Source organism: Coffea arabica, chromosome 10c (genome assembly GCF_036785885.1).
Source record: "Coffea arabica cultivar ET-39 chromosome 10c, Coffea Arabica ET-39 HiFi, whole genome shotgun sequence".
Classification (NCBI taxonomy): domain Eukaryota; kingdom Viridiplantae; phylum Streptophyta; class Magnoliopsida; order Gentianales; family Rubiaceae; genus Coffea; species Coffea arabica.
In genome coordinates, this window is record NC_092329.1 from 4,501,203 (window position 1) to 4,527,001 (window position 25,799).

At 36.9% G+C, this 25,799-nt stretch overlaps 3 protein-coding genes across 9 annotated transcripts; 1 reads left to right on the forward strand and 2 right to left on the reverse strand.

Annotated features, from left to right (window-relative positions):
- The first annotated feature begins 303 nt into the window (after positions 1-303).
- LOC113713222 (probable dipeptidyl-peptidase 5) lies at positions 304-7,664 on the forward strand. Of its 6 annotated transcripts, none has more exons than XM_027236897.2 (18): positions 304-691; positions 819-1,006; positions 1,364-1,468; positions 1,570-1,641; positions 1,828-1,984; positions 2,297-2,379; positions 3,039-3,094; positions 3,579-3,715; positions 3,807-3,901; positions 3,980-4,062; positions 4,239-4,461; positions 5,167-5,268; positions 5,385-5,470; positions 5,554-5,676; positions 6,230-6,299; positions 6,487-6,578; positions 6,956-7,060; positions 7,135-7,354. In XM_027236897.2, exons 1-18 carry the CDS (start codon positions 444-446, stop codon positions 7,156-7,158), a joined length of 2,049 nt encoding a protein of 682 aa, XP_027092698.1. In that variant the 5' UTR covers positions 304-443; the 3' UTR covers positions 7,159-7,354. The 6 variants fall into 6 exon arrangements, 4 of the variants coding, with proteins under 4 accessions (XP_027092698.1, XP_027092690.1, XP_027092697.1 ...); XM_027236889.2 differs by having other exon boundaries at positions 306-691; positions 7,154-7,664; XM_027236896.2 differs by having other exon boundaries at positions 307-691; positions 1,837-1,984; positions 3,819-3,909; positions 3,997-4,062; positions 7,154-7,664.
- A 1,328-nt stretch (positions 7,665-8,992) lies between these two features.
- Positions 8,993-10,132, reverse strand: LOC113714981 (uncharacterized). The gene has a single exon (XM_027239123.1). The coding sequence runs from the start codon at positions 10,130-10,132 to the stop codon at positions 8,993-8,995; it is 1,140 nt and encodes a 379-aa protein (XP_027094924.1).
- Positions 10,133-19,769: 9,637 nt separating this feature from the next.
- LOC113714779 (uncharacterized) lies at positions 19,770-24,572 on the reverse strand. 2 transcript variants are annotated; one of them, XM_027238846.2, is made up of 12 exons: positions 24,151-24,572; positions 23,898-23,992; positions 23,249-23,347; positions 23,065-23,181; positions 22,418-22,673; positions 22,139-22,296; positions 21,713-22,062; positions 21,523-21,622; positions 21,238-21,297; positions 20,738-20,821; positions 20,525-20,641; positions 19,770-20,225 (listed from the first exon to the last, which is right to left on the reverse strand). In XM_027238846.2, exons 2-12 carry the CDS (start codon positions 23,958-23,960, stop codon positions 19,920-19,922), a joined length of 1,710 nt encoding a protein of 569 aa, XP_027094647.1. In that variant the 5' UTR covers positions 23,961-23,992; positions 24,151-24,572; the 3' UTR covers positions 19,770-19,919. The 2 variants fall into 2 exon arrangements, with proteins under 2 accessions (XP_027094647.1, XP_027094648.1); XM_027238847.2 differs by lacking the exon at positions 21,238-21,297.
- Between the last annotated feature and the right edge of the window lie 1,227 nt (positions 24,573-25,799).

Below are 25,799 nucleotides of genomic sequence, written 5' to 3' on the forward strand. Positions count from 1 at the left end.
ATTACGTTTGCTTGCTCTACCGTTTTCGCTGCTGAAGGCTTTGCTGCACGCGGAGGAGAAGGAGACGTGAGTTTATCTTCGTTTTAACATTTGTGTTTCTCATATCGATACTTTGTTTTTTCTTGGTGCAATCTGTTTCCCGTACATGATGGCTGCTTGGTTTATTCCTTACATTCAGAGAGAATTGCCTTTTAAGCAATGCAAGATTTTCCAGAATCGAAGTCAAATTCTTCAGAATCAATCAGTACCAGCATTGCAGTCCAAAAAGGTTTCAAGGAAGTTTTGGAAGCCACTGGCAGCATGGCACTAACACTTGTATCAATTCATTGCTATATTAAACTCCGTTTCCGGCATTCTTTGGACTATTATAACACCTCACTTCAGTTCCCTAAACAAAAATGATAATTTTTTAAAAAAATATATATATAACATCTCTCACTTCCATGATCAACCCAATTACTAGAAAATCGTACATACTTCTTTGTAGTCTCGACTACCATCAGTCTTACAGGCAAATGTCTTCGACAACCCCAGAAAACAGCAATGATGCAAAAATCATTGCACCCTACGGTTCCTGGAAGTCCCCTATCACCTCTGACCTGGTCTCCGGCTCTGATAAGTTCCTCTTTGGCATCTCTGTTGACTGCTTCGGCCACCTCTTTTGGGTAGAGTCCCGACCCAACGAATCAGGGTATACATCATTCTTCAATCTTTTCTTGAGGTTTATGATTATGGTTTAGTTTTCCAGTGAAGCATTCTCTGCTTGCTTATAAATCACAAAGTTTGAATCCTGATTTCCTCTTGGTGGTTGGTTGCAGGCGATTGGTGCTGGTTAAGCAAGGAGAAAAAGAAGGGGACGAGCCAATAGATATTACCCCAAAGGAGTTCTGTGTTAGGTCGGTCACTCATCAGTTGCAAGGAGGAGCCTTTTGTATTTCAGGCGACACATTATTCTTCTCCAATTACAAGGATCAAAGACTCTATAAGCAGTCAATCTCGTCAAAAGGTAATTTTATTAACCTTTTAATTTTTGCTAGTTACTAGGTTACTCGACTTAGGTTCTTTGGCTAATACGTGTATCTTACAGCTGCTGGTAGAGTTAAAAAAAAAAAAAAAGAAATTTAAAAAGCTTTTAAAGTGTAGCCTGCTTTGATTTCTTTTTAGCCGTAAGGAAATTTGCAGCTCATCAATTTAAAACAATTTTAGGTATCTTAGTGCAGTAAATTTAGTAAATTAAGGAATATTAACTAAGATTTATAGTGCAGTATTCTCATGCTAAATGCATTTAGGTATAGGACGATTTATTGTAGCCACCTTTCTGTTGACCTTTTCTTCTTAGTCTCAAGCACTTCTTTGCTGGCAGATTCTACTCCTGTGCCAATTACTCCAGATCATGGCACTCCGCTTGTGTCTTATGCGGATGGAGTTTTTGACTCGCGGTTTAATCGTTACATAGCAGTACAAGAAGGTGGATCTGATCACATTCTTGGTTTAAGTTTGCACTATTACGTTATGTAACTTTGTTTCTCCAATACCAATTTGGCTATTTCAATTTTGTATGCTTGACAGACTGCCGTAAAAGTAGCATGAATTCTATCACAACTATAGTATCCATCAATGTTGACAATGAAAGTATCCAAGGTAGGCTTTTAATCCCTTGTTCCTCATAGGTTTTTTCTTGTGTTTTATTTATTTATTTATTTTTGCATGTGTTGGCAAGTATACTTGTGGAAACAGTGCATTTTATTTGGTTGCACGCTTTTACTCTTGTTTTTGTTAATTATTTATGAAAGATAATTCTGTCTGCTTGTATTACATGCTCCACAGACATTGCAGAACCAGAAGCGTTGGTTGCTGGCAGTGATTTTTACGCTTTCCCGCGCATGGATCCAAAAGGAGAGCGGATGGCCTGGATTCAGTGGAACCATCCTGATATGCCGTGGGACAGATCCGAACTTTGGGTTGGCTATATAGGTGATGAAGGGTACGCATCATAATTGCTATCTGTTAGGGGTATTGTGTCAGGTTGGAACTTTTAGATAGGTTATCTGCCTATAACAAGTTGACAATTCTTTTCTGGAGCAGGTTATTTGTAAAATGTTCAATTGGTTACCATAAACTTTCCTTTCCATTGAAGTTTCAATTTCCATTGCAGCAATTCTTATTACACTATGTTCTTTCTGTTCTTGTTTGCACATGCTAATCCTCTTTGTCTACTTATAATTGCATTTTTTTCTGATCAACTTCTACTCTTGTTTTCCTGGCTCGTGATTTAAATGTTATTTTCTTTGCCTAGGGAAATGCAGAAAAGAATCTGTGTTGTGGGTGGTGATCAAATGGTTGTGGAATCTCCAACTCAACCTAAGTGGTCTCCTCAAGGTATATGGTGAAATGTGAATTGACTTAATTGATTATAGAATGCAAGATCATGTTTATGTGATCACTTTACAATCATCAAACAAAAAACAGCTAGCTTCCCATCCTCTAGTTGTAGCTTGGTTGAATTTAAGGCAATAAGTGTCCTGATCATTTTATTGGTCATATATAAAACAAAATTGGAGCTTTGGAAACCTTACCGAGTTTTGCCTTTTTCTGAGGTGGAGGTGTCATTTTCTTTCTTTTATCAAGCAAATCCAAAATGGATTTCTGTGGCTTACATTTGCTGTATTTTCCCTAAAACATCACATAAACTAATTACCGACCAAGTGCTCAAGAAATTGGGTGACCCAGAGAATGCTTGCTTATTTTTACATTAATCATAAAACTTTGGATAGAAGCTGTATTTGCTGTTTAGCTTACAAGAATGATCGTGCGACACCTACAGTGAGTTTGCGGCACCTGTTGATATTTCCCTGTATGCATGATGATGTTTATGCTGTAATTATATTATCTCGTTGAGCATATATATACTTATGCTTTATCCTCTTAACTGAATCTAAAATCCTTGGTTCACCTGAAATGACGTTACATTTTTTAAGCTGGTGTTGTATTGCTATGCTTCAAAATTTTGGTGTTGATTGCTGTGTTTGCTGTTACAGGGGAGCTATTCTTCATCTCTGATAGAGAAACTGGGTTTTGGAATCTTTACAAATGGGTGAGCTTGTCTAAGAAAGGATCATTGTTGGGATATCCTGGTCATCTCTTGTTTTCTGGTCTCATACGTAGTATATGTTGGCACTTATACCATGTCTTCTTGCTACTTGTTAGTTCATAATTATGTTGCATTTGCTTCCTAAATGCACCAAGGAATGCATTATTAGCTTTTTCAAAAAAGGATGATGAACTGGCATATGAAACCTATCCGTACTCAAGTTACACAGTAAATTTGACGAACCCTAGCTCTAGCACTGGCATCTTGTTAAAAGCTATCAGACATAACAGTTTGTGGCAACTCTTCACCTTTTATTTTTTGGGAGGGAGGGGGTGGGTGGCTGTCAGGTGTCAATGGAGTGTGAGAATTAGGGACCTTGAATTTTTTCGTTTTCATTTTTATCAAAGAAAATACACCCCGGATGGTGTGTGGGGTTGGCTTTAGTTAACGGACTCTGACTACAATTATGTTTAATTCTTGATGATAGGTGGAATCTACCAATCTGGTGGTTCCAGTTTTCCAATTGGACGCCGAGTTTGCAAGACCTATGTGGAATTTCGGTATGAACTCATACGACTTTATTGAGGACAAAGATCAGAAAAGCTTAATTGCCTGCAGTTACAGGTTCTTCCTGAAATATGGTCTTTATAATCAATTCACTCAACGTGTTATGCTGTTTTTCCAAAAATGTGTTGCTATAAATAGTTGATGTCAGAATGATGTGCAGCCAAAATGGGAAGTCATATCTTGGTATTCTGGATCCTGTTCAATGCACATTGTCACCGATTGATCTTCCGTTCACAGAAATAAGTACTATTGTAAAACCAAATACCCTCTATTTGTTATTTTAAAGTTCTTATTAGCCAATATTGATAGTGCTTGAAAAAGCTATGATACTTATACAGACTTCTGGGATTCACTGCCTATATATCGAGGGAGCTTCTGCAGTTGATCCATTGTCAATATCTAAGGTGATATCTTCTCATCTTCCTCCTACTAAAGCCGTTATTTCTGTTTTTTCTTCTTCTTGAGTAACTTACTTTATCAATTGCCTTCTTTGGTAAAGGAGAATAATTTTTAGTAGAGATACTTCTAGGGTTTTCATTTGGGTCTGTGTCATTTTCTTAGATTCTTTACTGGTTGACAGGTGACTTTAGATTATCAGAAATCAAAAGCAGTTGATTTCAGGATTACATGGTCCTCTTCTCGTATTTGCTCAGCATATAAATCATATTTTAGTATGCCAGAACTGATAGAGTTTCCAACCAGTGTCCCTGGTCTGAGTGCATATGCATACTTCTACCCACCGAGCAATCCAATATATCAAGCTAATCGAGAAGAGAAGCCTCCATTACTTTTGAAAAGCCATGGTAAGTTTTGATTCCTTTTACTTTTGTAAAAGGGATTCTCATAGCCAAAGTATTAAAATTGTTTGGATGACAGATGTCGCTTAACAAGGAATTTGCTGCCTCATTTTCCTTTCTTTTTTCATTCTTTTGAAATGTTTAATTTATACATGTTGCAAAGTGTCAAGCTTTGCATGTGATATTGCTAACACAACATTCCTGAGGCTGAAAATTAAAAAGAATGTTCCAATAAAAGATTAATTCTTTGAGGTTCGATGAATATTACATAAGTCTGTGTACTGGTACTATTTGCTGAGGATCAAGGGGAACTTTGCAGTTGGTTAGGACAGAAAATGACCTGGAAGGCAAGATGGAATTTGTCCTAGGGGTTTTTTCAAGAGCCTATCACACTTATCACAAATCTGTCCTGTCTCATGTGTGCTTGAGTGATGCAAACTAGGGTGCATTTCTTTTGTATAGCTGTGCATGCACTAGTTTGCTGAACATGAATGGTTAAATGATCCTCTCCTAATTATGATGCTAGCGCAAACAACTCTGAGGGAGGATTAATGCTAGCAGCTGGTTAGATTTTAACATTTTGTGAAGTCTAATGAAGCGGTTCAAACATATTGTTTCTGAATTCAGAACATTCATCAGCTTCAGGAATCTCTTAAGTGTAATTGTAATATATTTTACATTTGGTCTAAACATTGTTTCCCAATGTTGTAGGAGGGCCTACTCTGGAGACACGTGCAATCTTAAACCTTGGTGTTCAATACTGGACGAGTCGTGGTTGGGCAATTGTGGATGTTAACTATGGTGGAAGTTCTGGTATGTTTGTAATTTTATGTATCAAAATTTTCAGTATGTTTAGTTTTCAGTAACTGCATAGATTAAAAGCACAGTTATTTCTTCTGCTAAAAAATTTTTACATTTAACATTTGAAGGCTATGGCCGAAGATATCGAGAAAGGATATTAGGACAGTGGGGAATAGTTGATGTCAATGATTGTTGCAGTTGTGCAAAATTTTTGGTAAATAGTTTTCCTTTTTTCGCTTAGTAATAGATCGTAATCACTTTCTGTTTGAGTTGGATAATTTTTGTTTAACTTTCTAGGTGGATAGTGGAAAAGTAGATGGTGAACGGCTTTGTATTACTGGGGAATCAGCTGGTGGGTACACCACTCTAGCAGCTCTTGCATTCACAGAAACATTTAAAGCTGGAGCTTCCTTGTTTGGTGTGAGTGCTTGATCTACTTCGGCGTTACGGTGGTTAAAAGCTGAACTTTTTCCTTGTCATGGCTGTTGATGTTTTTGCTTTTTTTTTTTCCGGTTAACTTCTGTACTTGTATATCCTCTTCATGTGCTTATATGCTGGCTGCAAGTTGCATGCGGTCTCCTGATTCCTGAACGGTCAGGATGGAGCTTTTTTCGGGCCTCCTTGTATAACTTGCATTATCTGACTATACTACCAAAGTATGCTACCAAAATAATCTCTAGGGCCGAATAAACTGCATCATATGTTCAAACATCACGCAAATAGATTATCATTGTGCTTTTTTGGGTCATAGTGCTTTCAAAGCTTTCTGCTGATTTTTTCTCAGTAACGGTCTTGTATTTAGATTTGGTACAATTTGGTGCTTTTTAACATTCTCTTCATTCTTGCCTTACCACCAAGCTTGAGTCTGCTGCTTTTCTACATAGTCAATAATAAAAAAAAAAAGGTTTCACGGACTCAGGGATTCATATTCTTAGAAACGATAACTTGTTTATTCACATTGTTCAACGTACAGATTGCTGATCTGAATTTGCTGAAGGAAGAAATGCACAAGTTCGAATCGCACTATACCGACAATCTTGTTGGTAACAACTGTTCTTTGACGCTTTTCTTTTTATGTTACATTTGTTTGGTAATAACTGAGTAACGTTATTTTGGTGAAAGAAGATACGACCATGCAAATTTTTCCTAGATCTGTTTTCATTTCTTTAGAGTGGATATTGTACAATTTTGCTTAATCGCAAGTCAAGGCAACCTTTTGTGTACTTGCAGGAAGCGGATCTGCATACTTTGAGAGATCACCTATAAATTTTGTATATCAATTTTCTTGCCCTGTAATTCTATTTCAAGGATTAGAAGACGAGGTATGCCGACCACTGTTTTCCTTTTGCTATTTGATTTGGTTCCTGGACAATTTACCTTAAAGCTGTATTCCTGAGGAAGAGTAGAGAGAAAAATGGAAACAATGAAGCATTTGATCACATCTCCAGCACCCTGGAAAGTTGTTTGCATAGGCTGGAGTCAAATGTTGACATGCCTTCCCCTTTTGTAGTTATAATATTTCATCTTTTTGGTCTCTGTGGCTGATAACAGTTAGTTTTAAAGCAGAAAAATAATTAATTTATGGTACATCTTCAATATGACTCTTAAATGACATTAAATTGGACCTCTCTATTCACATTAACAAGTATATGGTCTTTAAATCGGCCCAAACGACTTTAGTGAATTCATCATATTGCAGGTTGTCCCTCCTGATCAAGCACGAAGAATCTATACTGCATTGAAGGAGAAAGGGTTGCCTGTTGCTCTTGTGGAGTACCAGGGAGAAGGGCATGGTTTTCGGAAGGTATGCATCCGAGAAAGGATATTACTTTATTACTGCAGCAACCACTCTGCAGACTAATAACTACTGATATACAGTACTTCTCATGTTATGCAGGCTGAAACCATCAAGTTTACCCTCGAACAACAAATGGTGTTTCTTGCCAGGATGGTGGGACATTTCGACGTAGCAGATGAAATCACTCCCATCAGAATTGATAACTTTGACTGAGGAGGCGTCCGTAGTTGATGTTGGAGTCCGCTATTACGGCTGATACAAACCTGTACTGCACATTTTTTGTATGAAGAATTTTACGCAGCACTGATGATTATTCCGTGCAGCTGGAGTCTGCTATAACTACTTGTGTTCAGAGCCGCCTGATTCTGATTCATGCACTCGGACGTTACCACCAAGAGCGTGGAAATTTTGGGTGCTCTTCTCGACCAACTATGCCCATAGACCATATCCATGATTATTAGTACTTGCTACATTCTTACTTTTCCCCTTTGTTGTCTGTTTGTTGTTTTTCTGTTGTCTGCGAGTAAAATGGCCTACGAACGTGTTTAGAAGTGGCAGGCAAGGAAATGGCAAAAATGATCATTAAACAATTCAACGTTTCTTGTTTTCATCAGTAGATTTTCATTCTAGCAAAAACGATCATTCAACTAACTAAAACAACGTATATTTTGTATACTTTTACATTTTATTAATTGAATGACCAAGAATGAACTTCCTAGTTTAGTGACCAAAATATATAGAATCCGAAGTACTTCAACGACCATTCTTTTGTAGTTTGCTCTAGAAGTACTCAATATGGATGGAGGCCCGAGAAAAGTCAGACTGGAAGAAACTGGAATAAAGAAATCGGCTTTATCTAGAACATGATCACTACTTTTCTTCACCTGCCATATGGCATACGAATCTGCACGAAGACTGAGAATACTTTGTCCAACATATTTCGTCGGTATCCAACACCTTTCCTCTTCAGCAACCTGGTAGCAGTATATTTTTTGTTGGCACATGTCCCTGTTGCATATATTTTTGTTGTCTACATCTAATCAATTTACGTTGTCTATTGCTATCGTGTACTTGGCAACCATGACGAATATGCCATCGGGACAGTTTTGACTCTCTGGTCTTGGATGATGAGCTATGAGCTATGAATCTAGATGGTCAATCTTCCCCTGCTAAATAAACATCTCTCCTCCATTTCTATTTTTATTTCTCTCTATTCATGAGACATAAACCATTCCAATGGCTGCCTTTCCTCTTAATTAAACTAAACCCTTTTCTTTTCCGCTAAAATAAAAGAAGCAAAATAAAAAAAGAAAATTGCTTTCTACCAATTTGTATTCATAAGAACTCGAATTCATTTATACTTGCTCATCTTACCATAAAAACGAATGGAGGAATACATAGAATATATAGACTCGTGGAACTCAGATTTCTTTTGGATTCATTGTGGCAAAATGTTTCGTTCGTGATTCTTCCATATGTGCAATTAACAATTGCTCATTGAACAGATTGAGATAACCTTGGATAAACAGAGAAATGCTCAAATATAGTTGTGGCATCCCTCAATTACCTATGTAACAACCACCAGGCAAAACAAAAGGGAAAAAAAAATATAAAAATAGACACAAAAGAAAAAGAACTAAAAAAAGAAAAAGAAAAAACCAACAACAACAACAACAACAGCAACACTGGTCATGATGGATCTCTCAGAAGGTGAAGAAGTTTTTTTTCTTCTTGTAATTATTGCATGAAATTCTTACATAGAGACTAGGTTGTGTAACATGAAGATTTTGATCGAAAGAAACTTTGTGCTTTGATCGTGATTGCACAGACATGAACGGTTCTGTTCTTCAACGTGTCAAAAAACAAATACAATATCTATCTATACAAGAAAAAGAAAAGAAAAGAAAAGAAATCGATATCTGCAGCTGTGATCAAAATTCACTTGTGAGATAATCCAAATCCATTAGCAAGTGCATGAACTGCAGGATTGAATGCAAGTCTTCCCAAAATCCCCTGCTTGTAAGGCAAGAAGGTCTTCTTCTTCAGATCTTCAGAAACTGCTTTGTTAACAGTATAATGCAATTCGTGAGCAGAAACAGGACTCCTCCTCCTTGATGGAACCAACCCAGAAGGGCTATCAATACTCCTCATGCTCGAAGTCCTCACATCTTCACGTCTCCTGACTGCAGCTGTATATTTTTTCAGAGGATCTTTGTCGGCTGCTCTGCCTTCTGATGCGCTTCGGAATAAGAAAAAGTCTTTGAAATTCCATTTCTTGTACCCTTTTGAAAATGAAGCCAAAGCTGAAGAGGCAAAGTTAGATGCAGTTTTGGTAATGATTGATGACTCGCTTCTATTCTGCTGCTGGCTGCTCTGCTCTTCTTGTTCCCAAGGATACCGAGAAACCCTTAAAGGAGAGAGCGATCTTGTTCCTCTTCGGCTCGATGATTTCATCCCTGCAGGAGCTCTTTCCCTTCCTCTATCGGCCCTCGGCGATCTTTGACCCGTTGTTTTGGGTGAATGACTAAAAGGGGTGGAGGATTCTCTCTTGTACCTTGGCGAGAACCCCAACATAATCTTCTTGCGCTGTGATGCCGATACTGGCGATGTTGGGGATAGATTAATTGAGCTTGAGCCACTGATTCTTGCTGCAGAAGGAAGTTGTAGTCCAGGCGGAGGCTTGAAAGGCTTAATTACTCCGCCATCAAACAGTTCTTCAGCTGACAGAGATGCTGTTTCCAAATCATCAAGACCAACATGAAAAGCAAAATCATCATCATGTTTTGTGGCGGCGGCCTTGGGTGGTTTTGGGGTACCAGGCTTTTCTTCCCAGTCAAAAGGCACAGCCGCTTCTGAATAAGAGCCTTCTCCATTGCTGATATTCTCGTTGATCCTCAGGAATTCATCAAACTCCCGGTAAAACTGGGAGAGCCGAGATGGGCTGGCGGGAGCACTGCAGTAGAAATCTCCTCCAAAAGCCTTTGGGGTACAAGGACTGCTGGAATGATGCATTGGAGAAGAACGAGCACTATTGAAATCAAAATCCATGTTTTGATGAATTGGCACCACAATTTCCATCTTCTCCACAAACTTCGCCGACACTTTCGGCTGTTTAGGAGTCTCCTGTGGAAAATAGCAAAGCAAAAATACTAGCAGAGGCAGATGCCTAACAACTCCTTTGGTTCAGCTATAAGAAGGAAGTTGCAGCTTACAAGTAGTATTGGAATAGTAGCGGTAGCAGGAAAGAAGAGAGAAAGACCAGCCAGATATTATTGACTCGAAGAGGTGTAAGAGGAGGAGGAAGAAGAAGAAGAAGCCGCCGCCATTTATTACTTTTGTGGTCGGATGATTCCTTGTCACCTTCTTCTACTTATCGACTTCGATGCTCAGCTCCAAGTGTACTTTGATTTAATTTTGCGCGACAAGCATTAATGGCCCGCAAAGTATGAATTTTCCTTCAAGTATAAGGATAATGGTAGTTAAAAGATATATTACCAAGGCCACGACATGCGTAATGAATTAATTTCATTGAAAGCAAAGTAGACACTAAAATTAAAGCGAAAATTACAAAGGCGACATTGAAATTACAAAGTTACCTCCAATGTCTTCCTACTTTTTTTAAGTAGCAAAAGGTTGGGAAAATATTTAAAAAATACAAGCTAAAATATCTAAAAACAAATAATAAGAACGCCGTCTAAAATATTTTTCTCCCTCTTTGTTGCAAAAATCTTTGCTTTTAATGTTCGTCTTTTTCACAAACGATTCAAAAATTTGTATTTTTAATGTTCGTCATTGCTATAACCGATCTCATAAAATTTTCATACTAATTTCCCTCTTTGTGGCAAAACTTTTGTGTTTGTTTGCTCTTAATTTCCTCCTTGTTGTGACCAATCTCTTGAAACTTTTGCCTTTTTATAATGTTTAATTTCGTCCTTGTTTCTACTTATTGCACTTACACCTTCTTATATTATAAATTTAATATTCCACTTTATTTGTCTTTTTTTCATATTTCAAAATTCACAAATCAAATTGCATGAGGATAATATAATCTCTCTCCTCCAATGCATTTTTTTAATATTACTTTTATACGTAAGGGATGACAATAATGTTATACAAATTATCATTCAAGGAGAGCTATATGAAATTTCTGAAACTTTAAGGGCACTAGGTGATATTATGATAAATCTCAGGGAGGTTTCTGATACTAACCCTTTCATAAATGGGAGTAGTTTTCTTATTACGGAATAACCTTTGAATCAATGGGGCATGCATGTCCCACTCCCGCGAGAACTAATTTTTGATGTCACGTTTGCCTGGCCTCTACCCAATTTTATGCTCTTTTTTTTTTTTTTTTTCTCTTTGGAATTCACCGGCAACTCTAAATCACGACATCAACGATATTATGCGATAGCCACAAAGATGAAAGTCCTAAAATTATAAAATTAAGGAGGTAATTTCACACTATCAACAAAACGGGTTAATGTCCCTATTAGTTAGGTTGGATTTTTGGAAACGATTCTCTTCATTTATAATTTCAATATAGTTTTGCCTGAACCAAATAATCTCATTAACAAATAAAATTTGCGAAAGAAATCTTGGACTAGATTGATTGAAATGGTATCAGATTTTATAAATTTTCAAACTCTTTTTCGCTTTGAATCAGTGCTTGTATTTTCTTCTGGGGCACTCAAGATAATAGTTGACAATTGAATAGTAAATTCTTCTGGATAACATTTTGATTTTTTCTTTTTTTTGTAGCTGTAATCAAGCCATTTAAATGGAATTGATGATGGGGAACTTCACCGTTGACATTGCTATTATATTTGGCTTGAGTAAACGGCATGAATAATTGAAGAGAACGTAGAATAAGAAGATGACCACAATTAATAGGTAAAATATTTGTATGAAATCTGACACTCCAGTTTCTAGATGCAGGGATCAATTTCTTGGACAAAATTGACAGCAAAAGGCCAGAAAGGAGATTGAGTCGCCTAAAACGTGGGATATTAGGCATTAGTTGGAATAGGAGGACCTTCAAACAGTGCTGTTTTACTCAAATGACAAACTTGTGTTCTAAGCATGAATGCATTTGCTCCCTGAGTTAATAAAGTGTAAAAAGCAACTTCCTATTTTCAATGATACGACTTTCACTCCGCTTTTTCCTTCTTTCTTTTGACAAATAGCAGTGATGCAAAAGCGAACCGGTGGCGGTATTATTGACAAAATGGACTGCTAGCCCTGCCACAGACTACCATGTGAGATTGAAGTAACATATTAATAATGCTCCAAGTTTATACTTGCATGATCTAATTTCTCTTTTTGATAAAACATAAGTCAATAGTATTAATAATCTAACTGGAAATCGTCCGTCCATCATGATTTGCTCGGCAAAGTAATCCGCGCCAATGACAGAAAATACATTGAATATGTCACAGATATATTTGATTTGAAAAATTACAAGATTTAATAGAATTACAAAACATAGCTAAATTGAACGAACTGCCCATAGATGTCTGTGCATGTCTATTCTCTTACACCTACTATCCAACTGGCCATAAATCTATTCATACTTGTTATAAATTGTAGACTCCAGTCAAAAAAATACCGCTATTTTCGAGACATTTCGCGCGCATTTTCCATCTATCTCTTTATCTAGAAATACACATCCATCCAAGAAGGCCTTATTGTGACATTTTTTGCATGTATTTAATGTACGGTCCACGAGCAAAATCTTGCATTGTTCGTCTACAGTGGCTCCATCTGGCAGCGCAGTAGATGAAGCAATAACTTCCGAAATAGACTCAGCTTTCGGCGCAGCTTTTGGACAGATGCGTTGCAGTCCCAGAACGCAAACCGTTCTCTTCTTTCACATATGGCGGTGGTTGCTGCCTGGTTAGGCTTAGCTAAATTGAAGGAAGTTGCAGAATCTCGTTTCTTTTTTTTTTTTCCTTTTTATTTGCCCCAAAAATAATTATTAGTGCACCCTTAGCCATGAAAATGAAATCAAATTAAACAGGTAGATGCCCTAAACTATTGATGCCTACAGTTGAAATATAGAATTACCTGTCACGCTAATTTTGTATTTTCTCTAGAGAGAAGAGTACAAGATTTTCTCATAGAATATTGGTCTATATTGGTAATATATACTTTAAATTCAGCGGAATTTAATACTAGTAATATATTTCCAATTATTTGTCTATATTATATTGGTCGGGTTCATATAAGGTTTTATATATATTTAATCATCAAATTGCAGCTCTTTTTTTTTTTGAGAATTTATTACTTTGACAAGAAGATGATTCTGTAGTAGGGTTGATCGTTCTTGCCAAGTTTAAGATTCAAAAGTTATCTATCTTTTATTCAGTTGGTGCAATAATCGGCTAAATATATGGCGTAGCTTAGCTGAAGAAAATGTGCTTGAACACCTTCCAATATTTTCCAGAAAGTGTTAGTTACCAATTTGTAGGTGATGATTTCGAAAGGAACCGACAACTACAATTTTCCTTCACGTACAAGACAGGGTCCTATGATCCACGGACAGCAAATACGATAGCATGCAGTGGAATCTGGGACGAAAGACTGGCTGCTAATGCATATGGTTGTATAGCCGGCAATTTTTCATCAAAATAAGAGTTGTGTCATTTTCGTTCTCCATGATAATATGTCCTTAGCATTGGTTGGTGGCCTACTCAACGGTTATTCATCCGGGGTACTTCATCGTTTGCGTTGTCTCTAGTGAACCACCATGTTCTAATTTGGCAGCTACTATTTACCGGGAAGGAGAAGACAGTTCGTTAGAAGAAGAAGAAGAAAAAACCCGTCTAGCTTAATATCAACCTATGGCAAGAAAATTGCGCAATTCACTATCCAATTTTGATTTTGCCAAGCGTTAATCGTGCAGAATTCTTTCTAACAAATTAGATGATGACGATGTTAATGGAGATCAGCTATTAAAAGAAAAAGAAGAAAATTAGTAAAAGATTTTCCTAAATTCTTAGATAAGCTTCAAAAAAAATAGGCAATATCTCGAGTTTGCAATAAGCTTACAAACGAGTTGAATCGAATTGAATTTTAACCTAATCCAGTCGACTTAATTTTACTAAACTCAAGCACAAGTTCGAACTCAACGAACTCTCAATGTAAAACTTGGGTTCGAGCTCGACCTCAATTTTGAGTTGAGTCGAACTCGAGCTCGAGTTTAAAAAATAAAAAATAATTATTTTATTTTTTAAAAAATGGATAAATAGTAATTTTACTTAACAAGTTATAAAATATTATGAATTTATATGTAATTTCTCTATTAAAATAAAACTAATATGTATACATATATAATCGAATCGATTCGCGAGTTAACGAGTTGAGTATCTTTAAATTCGAGTTCGACCTTAAACTTTGATTTAATCAGCTCGAACTCGATTCGAGTTGACCGAACTCGAGTTGAGTTTTGACTCAAATTGCTCGCGATTGGCTCGACTCGTATGTAGCCTCGTTTGCAGTTAGCCAGCAGCAATAAAGTGAATATTTTATGTTTGACTGCAAGAGACAAAATGGAGCCATCAGGTTTAGCTTTTATATTTGCCACTGATTCATTCTTATCTCTCTTCCAGTTTGATTATATTCTTCCCAGAAGGGACGTGAACAACCAAAATTCATAATAAAAACTATTGGTATTGTCTTTTTACATAGGGATCTCAAGGTAGCGAGCGACTTGTAATGCTTGTGCCATCCATTTTGTTTCTTTTTTATTTATTTAATTGGAACCTCAGACAGCGAATTAAACTATTTGTATTTGATTAGTTCCAACGGGTAATCTTAGGGAGACTGCTGCGTTGTGGGCTTGTGGCACACGGGAGACGACCGTCTAGAAGGACATGTTGATGACTGCAGATTTCTGAATATTCTTGGATGAACTTATTCACCAGAAACGTAGTTCTAAAGCTGCTGACAACACTCCTATTGGGGGAGTACTATGTTAGGAGTTTTTGGCAGAAACTAGGAAAATTCTGTCCAATTTACGTGCTACTTAAGACTAAGCATGTTAATACTATGTATCAACTCTTGCTTAGCATCAACGAAACACCATGTTCTTACGACATAAATTCCATTACCAGCATTTTTTTTCCCCTTCAAGAAAGAATTGAATGAGCCTTGCGAAAAAGAGACGATATAAGAGTAATAAAGTATGTCATGATCACCTGATTAATATTCTGACAAGTTGAAAAGCATCATGGATTGGAGACAACACTAGCTCATTCCAAATTTCTGAGAAAGAATAACCACACTCTTAAAATATCTGATTCGTCTGCAAGAAGAATCAGTAAAACAAGAAGAAGAATTTTAAGCGTCAATTTCCTCAAGGATGATATTCCTTTTGCAGAAAGTGCTTCGTGACAAGAAACGAACTGTACTGCATCATCATCACTGTGATCTTCTGGGTCGGTACCATTTCCCCTTTCATGCAAGTTCAATTTGTAGTCTAGCGCACGATGATGGTATGGGATTTTCTTTTGAAACCGGAAATTAATCCATTTGGTTGATGCTGATACGTCCTGACATTTTTTATGACAGTGACACAAAAATAGTTGTTGCATGTAGCTTGGAAATGGGGCAGTCCTGCAAACGTTCTGGAATGTTGATGGCCAAGATTTGACAAAAAAAAAAAAAATGTATGACTCAAATTTCATCTTGCACATAGTTTTTTACACTATGTGTGGAACCTATAAAATTTTATTCTATAGTTATACGTTGTGTAAAATGAGTTACATCGTATGTAAATTAAATTAAATCCTGTGCGAACTGCACAAAATCGCTTCGAACGATTTTTCTATTAACTGTTCCTGCCCCTCGTCCAGCTAGCTTGGTCGAAAAAGCATTCTCGTCTTCTCATACTAACTTCTTGCATCAGGTTTAGCAGTAAGGGACTGATATTGGTACGTACCCTTAGAGATTGCTTCTTTAAAGAGCAAGCTACAAAAATTACAAATCGAAAGAGAGCAAAAAGTAATAGAATTCAGAGTTCTAAGTCTTTGCGTATTCTAAACTTCAAATTCAAACGAAATACCTAAGGAAAGGCAGGTTCGTTATAGCACAGCACTTGGCGGACCATGAATTGATTTTGATCAAATACTTTTTAAGTCTAAAACAAAGAGAACGAAACATAAACTTTTTAAGTGTGTTGCAGAGAAAGTTGTAACTACATCATGGCACAAGGAACTGCCTGATTTCTCATATTTCTTAACCTTTCTTTTTCGGAAGAGATTACAGTGAGGGTTGGACTTTTTAATGATATCCGGTTTCATTGATTTTTTTTTATTTTTGTTTTGAGACTGCACCAACAGAATGCCATAATACTATCAAGACGAATGCAAACGACTCGTGGGCCGTCTCTCCGTGGTTCAGATTTTCAAAGCCCATTTTCTTGCTCTAAAGTTGATCTTCTTTCTCGTGGCGGTCACCAAGTCATTGCGGAGATCCAGTTAGTTGCAATGCATTACGCGTCTTCAGTGGGCTACACGGCTACACCCAAATGTGCAGGCTGGCCGCTCCTGAAATCTACACGTGACTTGCTCCTCCAAAAGCTTGAAGCTTAGTTTTCCCAACATAAAAGATCAACTTACTAATTTTTTGGTTGAAGACCAAGGGAGTCGTTAAAATAGATTTTGCTTCTTTTCTTTTCAATTTTTTTAGGAAACTTTTTTTTAAGCTTTTCTTCAGGAAACTTTCCATAAATGAACTGTACTAGTACAGGCAAGGTTACTCCTTTTCTATTTTAATTTCTTTTAGTAAGGAAAGAATAAAACTTAAGAATAAGTAAAGGAGAGGAGGATTAGAACTTAGGATCTAAATGCTAAGAGGGAAAGCTACTCTAACTAACATACAACATGAATTTTTTTTTTTCTTCTAGGAAGTCAAGCTAGTGACCCAAGATTAGTGACATATCGTTATCTTTTAGGCTCTGTCATACATTAATAAGTTTGAGACATGTCATTTGGAGGGGTAGGCAAGGCTGAAAAATAAACTACACTACTCGATACTCGAATTGAGTTCAATAAGAGTTCACTCGAATTTGATTCACCAATCAGTCAAATGAAACATGAACGACACCTCCGTTCCATAAAGTTTCAAGCGTAACTATTAGCATGCATTTTAAAATTTATATGTAAACAATTCAAATTACTTGAAATTAACTCAAATTCAACTCAGATAAAAGTTCGTTTAAGTTCCATTAGATAAATAAACAAGTCGAATTTAAATATAATTCCAAACTCATCGAAATAATAAAAAAAATTTATTGTGCTCATTTACAACCTAGGAGCAGAAAAGAAGCCATCTTGTACTTCTCTTTTGTCCTTTAATTTTTGTAATCTTTGGGTAATATGGATGGGGACGAAAGTACTAGTCTGCTAGAACTCCTCTTTGTAGATTGACATTTGCACAAGGCTGCATGATGCTAAATTTTTGGCCTAGCACCAGCAGTCTCTGTCTCTGTACTGAGCTGCTGTACATATTAAGGTGCCATGGCGTCACAAAATCGAGGCAAAAGAAAACTATTAAAGTACCAGACCTCAGAACTCAGAAGCAGGTACGAGAGTATCACATGTTCCTCAAATAATCCGTCTACGTTAGCCAGTGTTCCACTTCACGGCTGTTTCGTCAAAAGGACAAAAAACACTATAGATACGGTTGCATGATGGTGTGCATAATAAGCTGCCAAGCACACAGACACAGGCGCTGCACCTACTTCAACTTGAGGGGCTCAGCTGTCTGTATATGTTAAGTGTGGATGTGATCCTGTTCCTTCTTCCCTTACTTTGGAAAAAGCAGTTTGATCTTTGCTTAAATTTGGACAAATGATGACTCGGCCCACATGAAAAGGACGGTACTATTAGCACCTCTGTTCCCTGAGCACTTGCATGATAAGTTGCTTTTCTTCTATATGGGCACAAATTTTGATTCTCTTTAGCTGCGTTTCTTCTACTCCTGACCCTCCTCCTGCTGCATTCCCTGCCTTTCGTTTCTATCCAGTTCTCTTGCTTGTTTATTAATATTCAGCCAATTACAATCCGCTTGATATATTTAGGGTGGGTTCTCGTTTGATAAGTACACACAATTTCAGATTATTTTGAAAAATCAGTTTTGTTCTTGTGTTGGTGCTCGCCTTTGTGTTTAGATTTTAGAATTTTTTTCGGATGGACAAAAAAAAAGTTAAAATCTATTAGAATCTATCATGATTACAAACGAGCCGAATCGAGTTTTGACTCAATGAAACTGGCTTAATTTTAGCAAGCTTGAACTCGAGTTCGATCGAGCTTTGACTCGAGTTGCTCGCGATCGGCTCGTGAGCAGTTCGACTTGTATGCAGTCCTAGAATCTAATCAATACTGGATTATGCTAATTCTAATTAATTAAACTCTTTTAGCATAATCTAAAGATAAATGATACTCCAAGTATCAGTTAATTCCGAATGAAGTATCACAGAATTGGAGTGGATATTAGGCCAATTCGATCACAAGCCTAGGTTGCATTAATTTTTTTTTTTTTGAAAAAAAAAAAAGATGCATCTACCACCACCACTTATTCGTGGCATCTAGATCTATCTTTAACGATATGAGAGCTTTCCTCCATTTTGAAAGCTTCCCCGTTACAAGTAATAACGAATGAGTTGAGAAAAGAGGTGGTCAGATTCATTGCAAAAGACTGGCCTGTGGAGTTTAGATTGACATGTTGGTTTTTATATACATTCTCTACACATAAAACTAATTATTTGACTCTGGAAGAAGAGACATTTAGGAGACAGGCAGGGCAAAAGATGCAGAGCAAGGCAGTGTTGAATCTTGACCATTCTCTGTAGTCAAATTGGTTGCAAAACTTATTAGCTAACTGAAATCTCCAATTTTGTCGACCAAAGCCGCACATCACAGCTGGCTTGAGTTGGCTTGTCCAAGGAATTAAATAACCGTTGAGAAAGGATGCTGGTGGCAATTCTATCATAGTCATGGTCAATAGAGCTGAATTTTGTGGAACTTTTCTTGAGTTGAGTCTAATTTCTGATGGTTTTTCTGTATTAAATGCAATAAGAATTTGCCAAGGATAGAACTTTGTGGTGGTTATGCATGAACTTATGCCATTAGCCACTAGGTGTCTCCCAGCATAGATCATGGATGCCTTCTCTGAGTGACCCAAGTCTTGATGAAGATGATTTCACACCGCAGAGATGGCCCACCCACATATTCTCCTCTTTTATTAGCTAGCGGCATTAACATGCCTGAGTAATGGCCTGTCACTGTTCACACCTAAATTCTTAAATGAAAAATCTGTCACTTCGATTTTCTTCCTTTGCTTAGTAAGTGTCTATCTGTTGCCAAGGCCAGTGCCACAAATACTGAGTTTTCTCAAACTCTCATTCACACTCAATACTGTGTTTATAGAAATTAAACACAGCATCTTTTCTTGTCTCTAACACCATAGCATGTCACATGTCCTATATTTGGACCTTGTGGTTTAGGAGGTGATTGAGAAATTATATCTAGAAGACTCATAAATAAAACTTTGCTCCACAGCAGAAAGCATCAACCATCACATATATTCACGTAGAATACTATAAGTACTTGCGGTTTTCTACAACGAAAACTAAACAGAGTTGGTTTGCTTATCTAATGCTGGCTGTTTCTTTTGAATCCTGAATAAAAATGAAAACTTCATACAGCCTGAACCCTTTCAACAGAAAATTTCTTGAGAGTCAAAATTTACTTACAAGAGTGGAGAAGATTATACATTTCTTGCATCATGTATCTATAGATGTATACACAGACCCAATGACTAACCAATGATACTATGTAGAGGAAGGAACTAAACCAAAATTTATTCATGTTTGCAATAGGTACCTGAAACTGAACTCATACGGCACAATTTCAAGAAATTGTGACAGAGGCTGATTTCTCTCCCTATCAAGGCAGCTAATCGCTTCTTTTCCAAGTTCAATCGGTAGTTGAAGGCATATCCAATCAACCAGCGAGTCCAAGTCCTTAGCAAAATCAAGCATATACCAATCCAATAGTTTTGGAATTGCCACCACCTTCTTTGTAGTTGAAATGCCAACTGTGGCCTGCAAGTACTCCTTTTTAGCCACTTCCAGCTCATTTTCAACCTCAGCTGCTGTGTACATTCTCACCTTGATTGAGAAAGCAAACCTCATCATTAACAGCATAGGCATGCTAAAAACTCAATAATGCACTGATGTAAAAACTAAAATTCTGCTGATTGATAAAACGTTACTTCAAATCAGCATTTTCGAGTCTCAAATCTTATACACACCTCAGTACACTAGGCAAGATGTTGGTAAATGCAAATTTAAGACAATTGCAGTCAACAATACATATTGGCAGGAGTCAACAATCGTTTTCCCAAGTAATCTACACTTCCAATTGAGGATGACTAAATGAATTCTGTCTACTCTGTGCACTAACTTACAGCAGGTGAAGACCAGCTTCCACAGGAAAGAGCAAATGTAACCAGTGGTTCTGATAATTCCAATCCAAAAATGCTACGTGCTGACATTTCCTCATTTTTGGCCCCTTTTGCAAAAGTCTGAAAAGACACCACCATAGCCAGATAAGATATAAGCTACTTTAAATTTTACTTCACATAATGCTGGTACTTCTGTCTGATAAAGACTCATCTTACATATTTTGAATGATATGGCAGTCTGAGTATGAAATGCTCAATAGTTATTGCATTGAGAAAATGACCTCCAACATTTATGGTTGCCTGCATTATAAGAAGCCAAGTATCACCAAGATATGCATAGTATTTCGTCTATATAGAAATATCATTTGAGATTATGTATCAAATTTGTTATTGAATATTGTTGTGAAGGTTATGAGACAAAAGAGCATACATCCATATACACTTCTGATGCAGATAATGCATGCAAGAAATAACGTTCAGTTTTTGTAAGTCATTCAAATCTTTGAACATGTTATTCTGGTAACTAAGCTTGCATAAATTTTTCTTTCACATAATGCATTAAATCCCATTTTCCTTTTGCTTTTCCTCAAGATCATTTTCTGCTCCTCCCCCCCCCCCCCCCCCCCAACTCATGATTACTGCATTCTTTCCATTTTGAGAAGGAAAAAAACTCTTAGATTACACGATAAAGGACAAGACATCTCAAATAGAAATACCTTTTGCATCAATGCAACTACCATTTCAGGACTCTCTGGTATTCCATGTTCAAGATATGCCTGAATCAAGGTAGTAAAGAACTTACACATCAATTACTTACATTGAGCACGCGTAAACATACAGGTGGTATAGAAAGTTTTATCTAGTGCGTTTCATCTATTTTCCTCTTTTGGGAGTAGGAGAAATGGTGTTCTGCATATAGAACCATGATGCATATAGGAAATGAATGCTGAAATGAGATTTAGATAGATTCTGCATTAATGCATGTAGAATCTCACACCTACATTCATCATACAAGAATTGTAAATGTTGATCCAGAAAGCAAGCTTCTCTTGATGAGTGAGGCCTTTTAAATCAACTGATGATAATTTCTCAAGTAAAACCCTGAGAACCAAGGGAGACGAGACATGTAAGAGCACCATTAAAAGTATGAATGAGTGATAAAGTTTAGACCTGATTATGACAGTAACTTACTTTAGTCTTTGAAGTAGGAACACGGATACTGTGGTTCGGTTTGGATTGATAGAGCTTGCCTCTATAGCAAATAAATGTTTATATGGACCAATATCTCTCTTGCCAAAATCTGAGCAGATACCATATGGATCCTTAAAATCTGCATCCTCAAAGCCCTCACAAGAACTCAATGTAGACAGTGAAGGTAATGAATCTGCTATGCTTCCAGTCCTTTTGGAGTTCATTCTTAAGAAAATGCTCAATAAGCATTTCAAAATGCTTTCGGAAATTTTGTTTGGATTGTCAGTTGCTGATGATTTTTCATCACCAGGAACAGGAGTCCTCCCTTTGCACTCATGCTCCATATCTAACTGAAAATTTAGAACCTGTGGTCATTTGATTGGATATATATCTCATAGATTTACAAAGAAAGAATGAAGTAAGCACCTGTAATTTCTTGGGTTCTAAGCGCTTGTCTGCTGATCTGGACTCGAATGGAGGCCTTTTAACAGGAGTTCTGACAGTTGGTGCTTTGGTACTTGGAGGTTTCTGCTTATTCTTTGTTGAATTAGTGCAAAAATCATTTTCTTTTCCACGTGCATCATCTGAAAAATCAAACAGAGGCAACAGTTTCTTCTAGTTGTCCTATCCATTTTTGACAAGGTAAATGGGTGAAAGTAGGTATAGGCATGAGGTAAAGCCAAAACAACTTGATCAAAGTATTACCTGTGAGAAATGTTAAATGCCTCCCTCTGGATACTATGGAATTTTCTTCAGCTTGAATTGACAACTTAGACTGCTTTTGTTTCCAATCATTCGTTTGGTACTGGTCACATACATCATGTGAATTGTCCATGTTCCTCTTTGACGATGAGATGTACACTGCTTCCTGATACAATCCTTGCCTGAACTGCACAACTTGCTCTTCAAGCCGAACGACCTCCTCTTCCAAAACAGCAACTTCGGCAAGCAGCTCCAGTGTCTACACATATCCATCTTAGGCATTCAGGTCACATTTGAGATATTAAAACTCCATGGAATTTATCAATTTCTTACCATGACAGGAATTTTTCAGTATAAAACCAGTTAACAGTAAAGGTAGTCTCACACAGCAGTTGCATGGTTGCAATTTCACAATGAAATCAAGAGTTTTGTTATTTATTCAACTACATTCTCCCTTCATGCCTCAACTACAACATTTAATTTCACTGTTTGTAATGCAGTACCTTACTGCATATCACAAATACTTATCCAGAAAACAGAAAAGACTGTTCCTATCTCTCCATAAACAGTAGCTAGTCTGAAATTCATCCTCCACATTGGAAACGAAAGAGTTTTTTAGATCAGGCAGATAAAGAGAAAGAGAGACTAACATGAGGAGGTAGATAGGGAGGAAGACGAGGCAAAGCTCCAAGAGGTCTGGTGAATGCCCTTTCCAAAGCTCTGTGAACATTTTCTTCTTGTCTGAGTTTTCTCTTCAACTTGTCAACCTAAAATTCAAAAATTAGTACCAAATTGTGAAAGGTTAAAATGCAGAATTGATAATTAAAAACCTACATCTTGCTGCAATGCTTTCTTTCTTTCTCGGATTGATACTCGTCTTGTGGTTGCTTTCTGAGCATTCATTATCCTCTTACCTTGTATTTCCACTTTTTCCTGCAACCAGTAAGAAGAGAATACAACTGTCAGCTTCCACAAGAAAAGAATTGGACATGGCATAATAAACAAAAAAGGACACATACACATGGGAAAAAAGAAAGGCCAGGAAAGATCAAAATCATTGTGGATTAGAAGCAAAGCAGGAAACTTTTGAAGCTTTATTGAAAGAGAGGATCCAATCCCACCATCAATAGGAAACACAAAAAGTGGAGGGGACGGATTCCAATATCCAAAATTCAATATAAACTCAAAACTAATCAAGATTAAGCCAAAGAAATTCTGTTCCTCCTGCATTTAACCAACTAAGACAGAGAATTCATCTGGAATTCATAGGAAAGATGCCTACTTTATCAAAATTTCCAGGAAATTTCTCCATCTGAAGCCCTCCCAATTGGACTTAAGGCCCTAAAATTCTTATTCCGGAAAATTGCCATTTCTGGAAGATTCATGTCAACCAATTGATAAACAAATTGGATAGAAGTTGTAAGGAGAATGAATGGCTGTGATTAGTACAAAGCTGATAAAGGTAAACATAGACTGTGATTACTTTTTCTTGCTTTACAGGAGGTGCTCTCATAGACTGCACAGCAGTCCTGGCTCTGGTATTCATCTTCCTTCAATCCCCAGAGAAATCAATGAAACCTGCCATACAATAAAATCCCATTTCAATGCATCCAAAAAATATACAAACAGACAAAAAAAAAAAAGAAAAAAGACAATTAGAATAAGAACAAGGTAAAGGGAAGAAGCAATAAATGAAGATAGCAAGCAAAGAGAGAGATGGATGAGAAGAATGAGACCTTCCGAGGAATGAATTCAATTCATTGCGGCAGCAGCAGATGAGCAGAAGAAGCAGAATTCCGATATCCCAAAAGCGGGAAACAGGAGTTGAATAATGCAAAATGCAAAACAAAGGTAGCCTAGAATCCCAAAAGACAAACAACAACAACTGACTAGAGTACTTGGTATTTTCTGTCTCTCTTGGTCTGTTGAATGTTCAGTTCATCCCTGCATTTCTTGATCTCCGTGAAGTTGACGCATTATCTATCGCCACCCCGTTTCAGCTCTCTTCAGCTACTGGACTACTACTAGTAAACTACTATCTATCTATATCATCCCTCGAGAAAAAAGTGAAAATTTCCACTTCTCAATGTCAGTGAAACTAGTATGAAAGAGAGATAAATATACTAGTCCAATTTGTTACTCCCTCCCTCCCTCTCTCTCTCTCCATATATATACACGCACAGATACATATGAAAGAGAGAGAGAGAGAAAGAGAGAGAGAGAGAGGGAATTTACAACTGTACTTTCTGGCTAATTGAAAATTTTCATTTAGAAACATTATTAAAGTTGATCAACAATTTTCAGGTTTGCTGATTTATGGTGCTGGAAAATGTACAAGTTAAATTACAATAGACATGGGACAAAACAGTTAAAGATGCTACAACTCTATTTTTTAAAAATAAGTTTTTCAAATACAAGTTTTTCTAAAGATGCGTAGTAATTTATCTATGCGAGATTTTTTTTTTCTGATCAAAATATACAGGGCTAATAAGTTACAACTAGTGCTCCGGAAGACTGAATATCAATTTGTGGTAATCCAGGGGGAGGTAAAAATTGGTACTACAGAGTAATTTTGGTAGTTATAATCTTTATTACACGAGGCAAAAACAAACAATTTCAATGGAAATTTAATAGCTACCTATCTTAGACAACCCCGTTGTTAATCTTAGAACAATAATCTATTTGATCTTATAGAAGACAAAAAAAGGGTAAAATTATACAATGTTAAAACCTGCAAAACAAACTCATTACGTTAAAACATTTCTATCGTGAGATGATGAGGTACATTTTGTACCACATTGAATTGTCATCCATTAAAGAAATGGTTGTCTTTTTTCCATTTAAAGGTTTGGTTAAAAATTAGAACTGCTCATTGATTGTTTAATTGGTTGCAAATTGCAATGACAAAAATAAGAGGTTAGACATGGATTCTCTAGTTTTTTGTTTGTTTCCTATTTGGCGTCTTTCAAGTGAGGCCAGAAAAATTAATCATCAGGAGAAGAAGAGCTGTGTTTGGGGGGGGGGGGGGGGGGGGGTGGGGTGTTTCATCAATGGCAATTGACTTCTGTAATGTACACCCACTAGCCAGCTTTTGGGGGTTTCCTAAAATGATGAGGTGGTAAAATGGATGCAAGGCTTGAGAAATTTGGCAATGGGATTGATAAAAAGGACAGTAGGCAGACAAACCAATTTTCAGTAATCATGAGATAACGTGCGCTTTCTCTTTTAGATATCTGGCTCTGCTTTATGGTTTCTAGTTGGGCATTTGCCTTGTTATGGTAATTCCAGGGTCCCTGAATAAAATGTGCATAAATTCTTGTTTTGATCTGACACCTAACAAAACGAGCACTAACTGCGAAATTTCTTTTGATTTTACTGCAATTTG

What these genes read in the sequence shown, in the direction of transcription:
- LOC113714981 (XM_027239123.1), bottom strand. Translation starts at nt 10,132, where the DNA reads ATGGAAATTGTGGTGCCAATTCATCAAAACATGGATTTTGATTTCAAT.
- LOC113714779 (XM_027238846.2), bottom strand. Translation starts at nt 23,960, where the DNA reads ATGAATACCAGAGCCAGGACTGCTGTGCAGTCTATGAGAGCACCTCCT. An exon ending in GCATTTAACATTTCTCACAG is followed by an intron (nt 22,297 to 22,417) that starts GTAATACTTTGA and finishes TTGATTTTTCAG; the next exon opens with ATGATGCACGTGGAAAAGAA. An exon ending in TAGTTGCATTGATGCAAAAG is followed by an intron (nt 20,822 to 21,237) that starts GTATTTCTATTT and finishes CTTATAATGCAG; the next exon opens with GCAACCATAAATGTTGGAGG.
- LOC113713222 (XM_027236889.2), top strand. Translation starts at nt 444, where the DNA reads ATGATCAACCCAATTACTAGAAAATCGTACATACTTCTTTGTAGTCTC. An exon ending in TTACATAGCAGTACAAGAAG is followed by an intron (nt 1,469 to 1,569) that starts GTGGATCTGATC and finishes TATGCTTGACAG; the next exon opens with ACTGCCGTAAAAGTAGCATG. An exon ending in CTGGAGCTTCCTTGTTTGGT is followed by an intron (nt 5,677 to 6,229) that starts GTGAGTGCTTGA and finishes TTCAACGTACAG; the next exon opens with ATTGCTGATCTGAATTTGCT.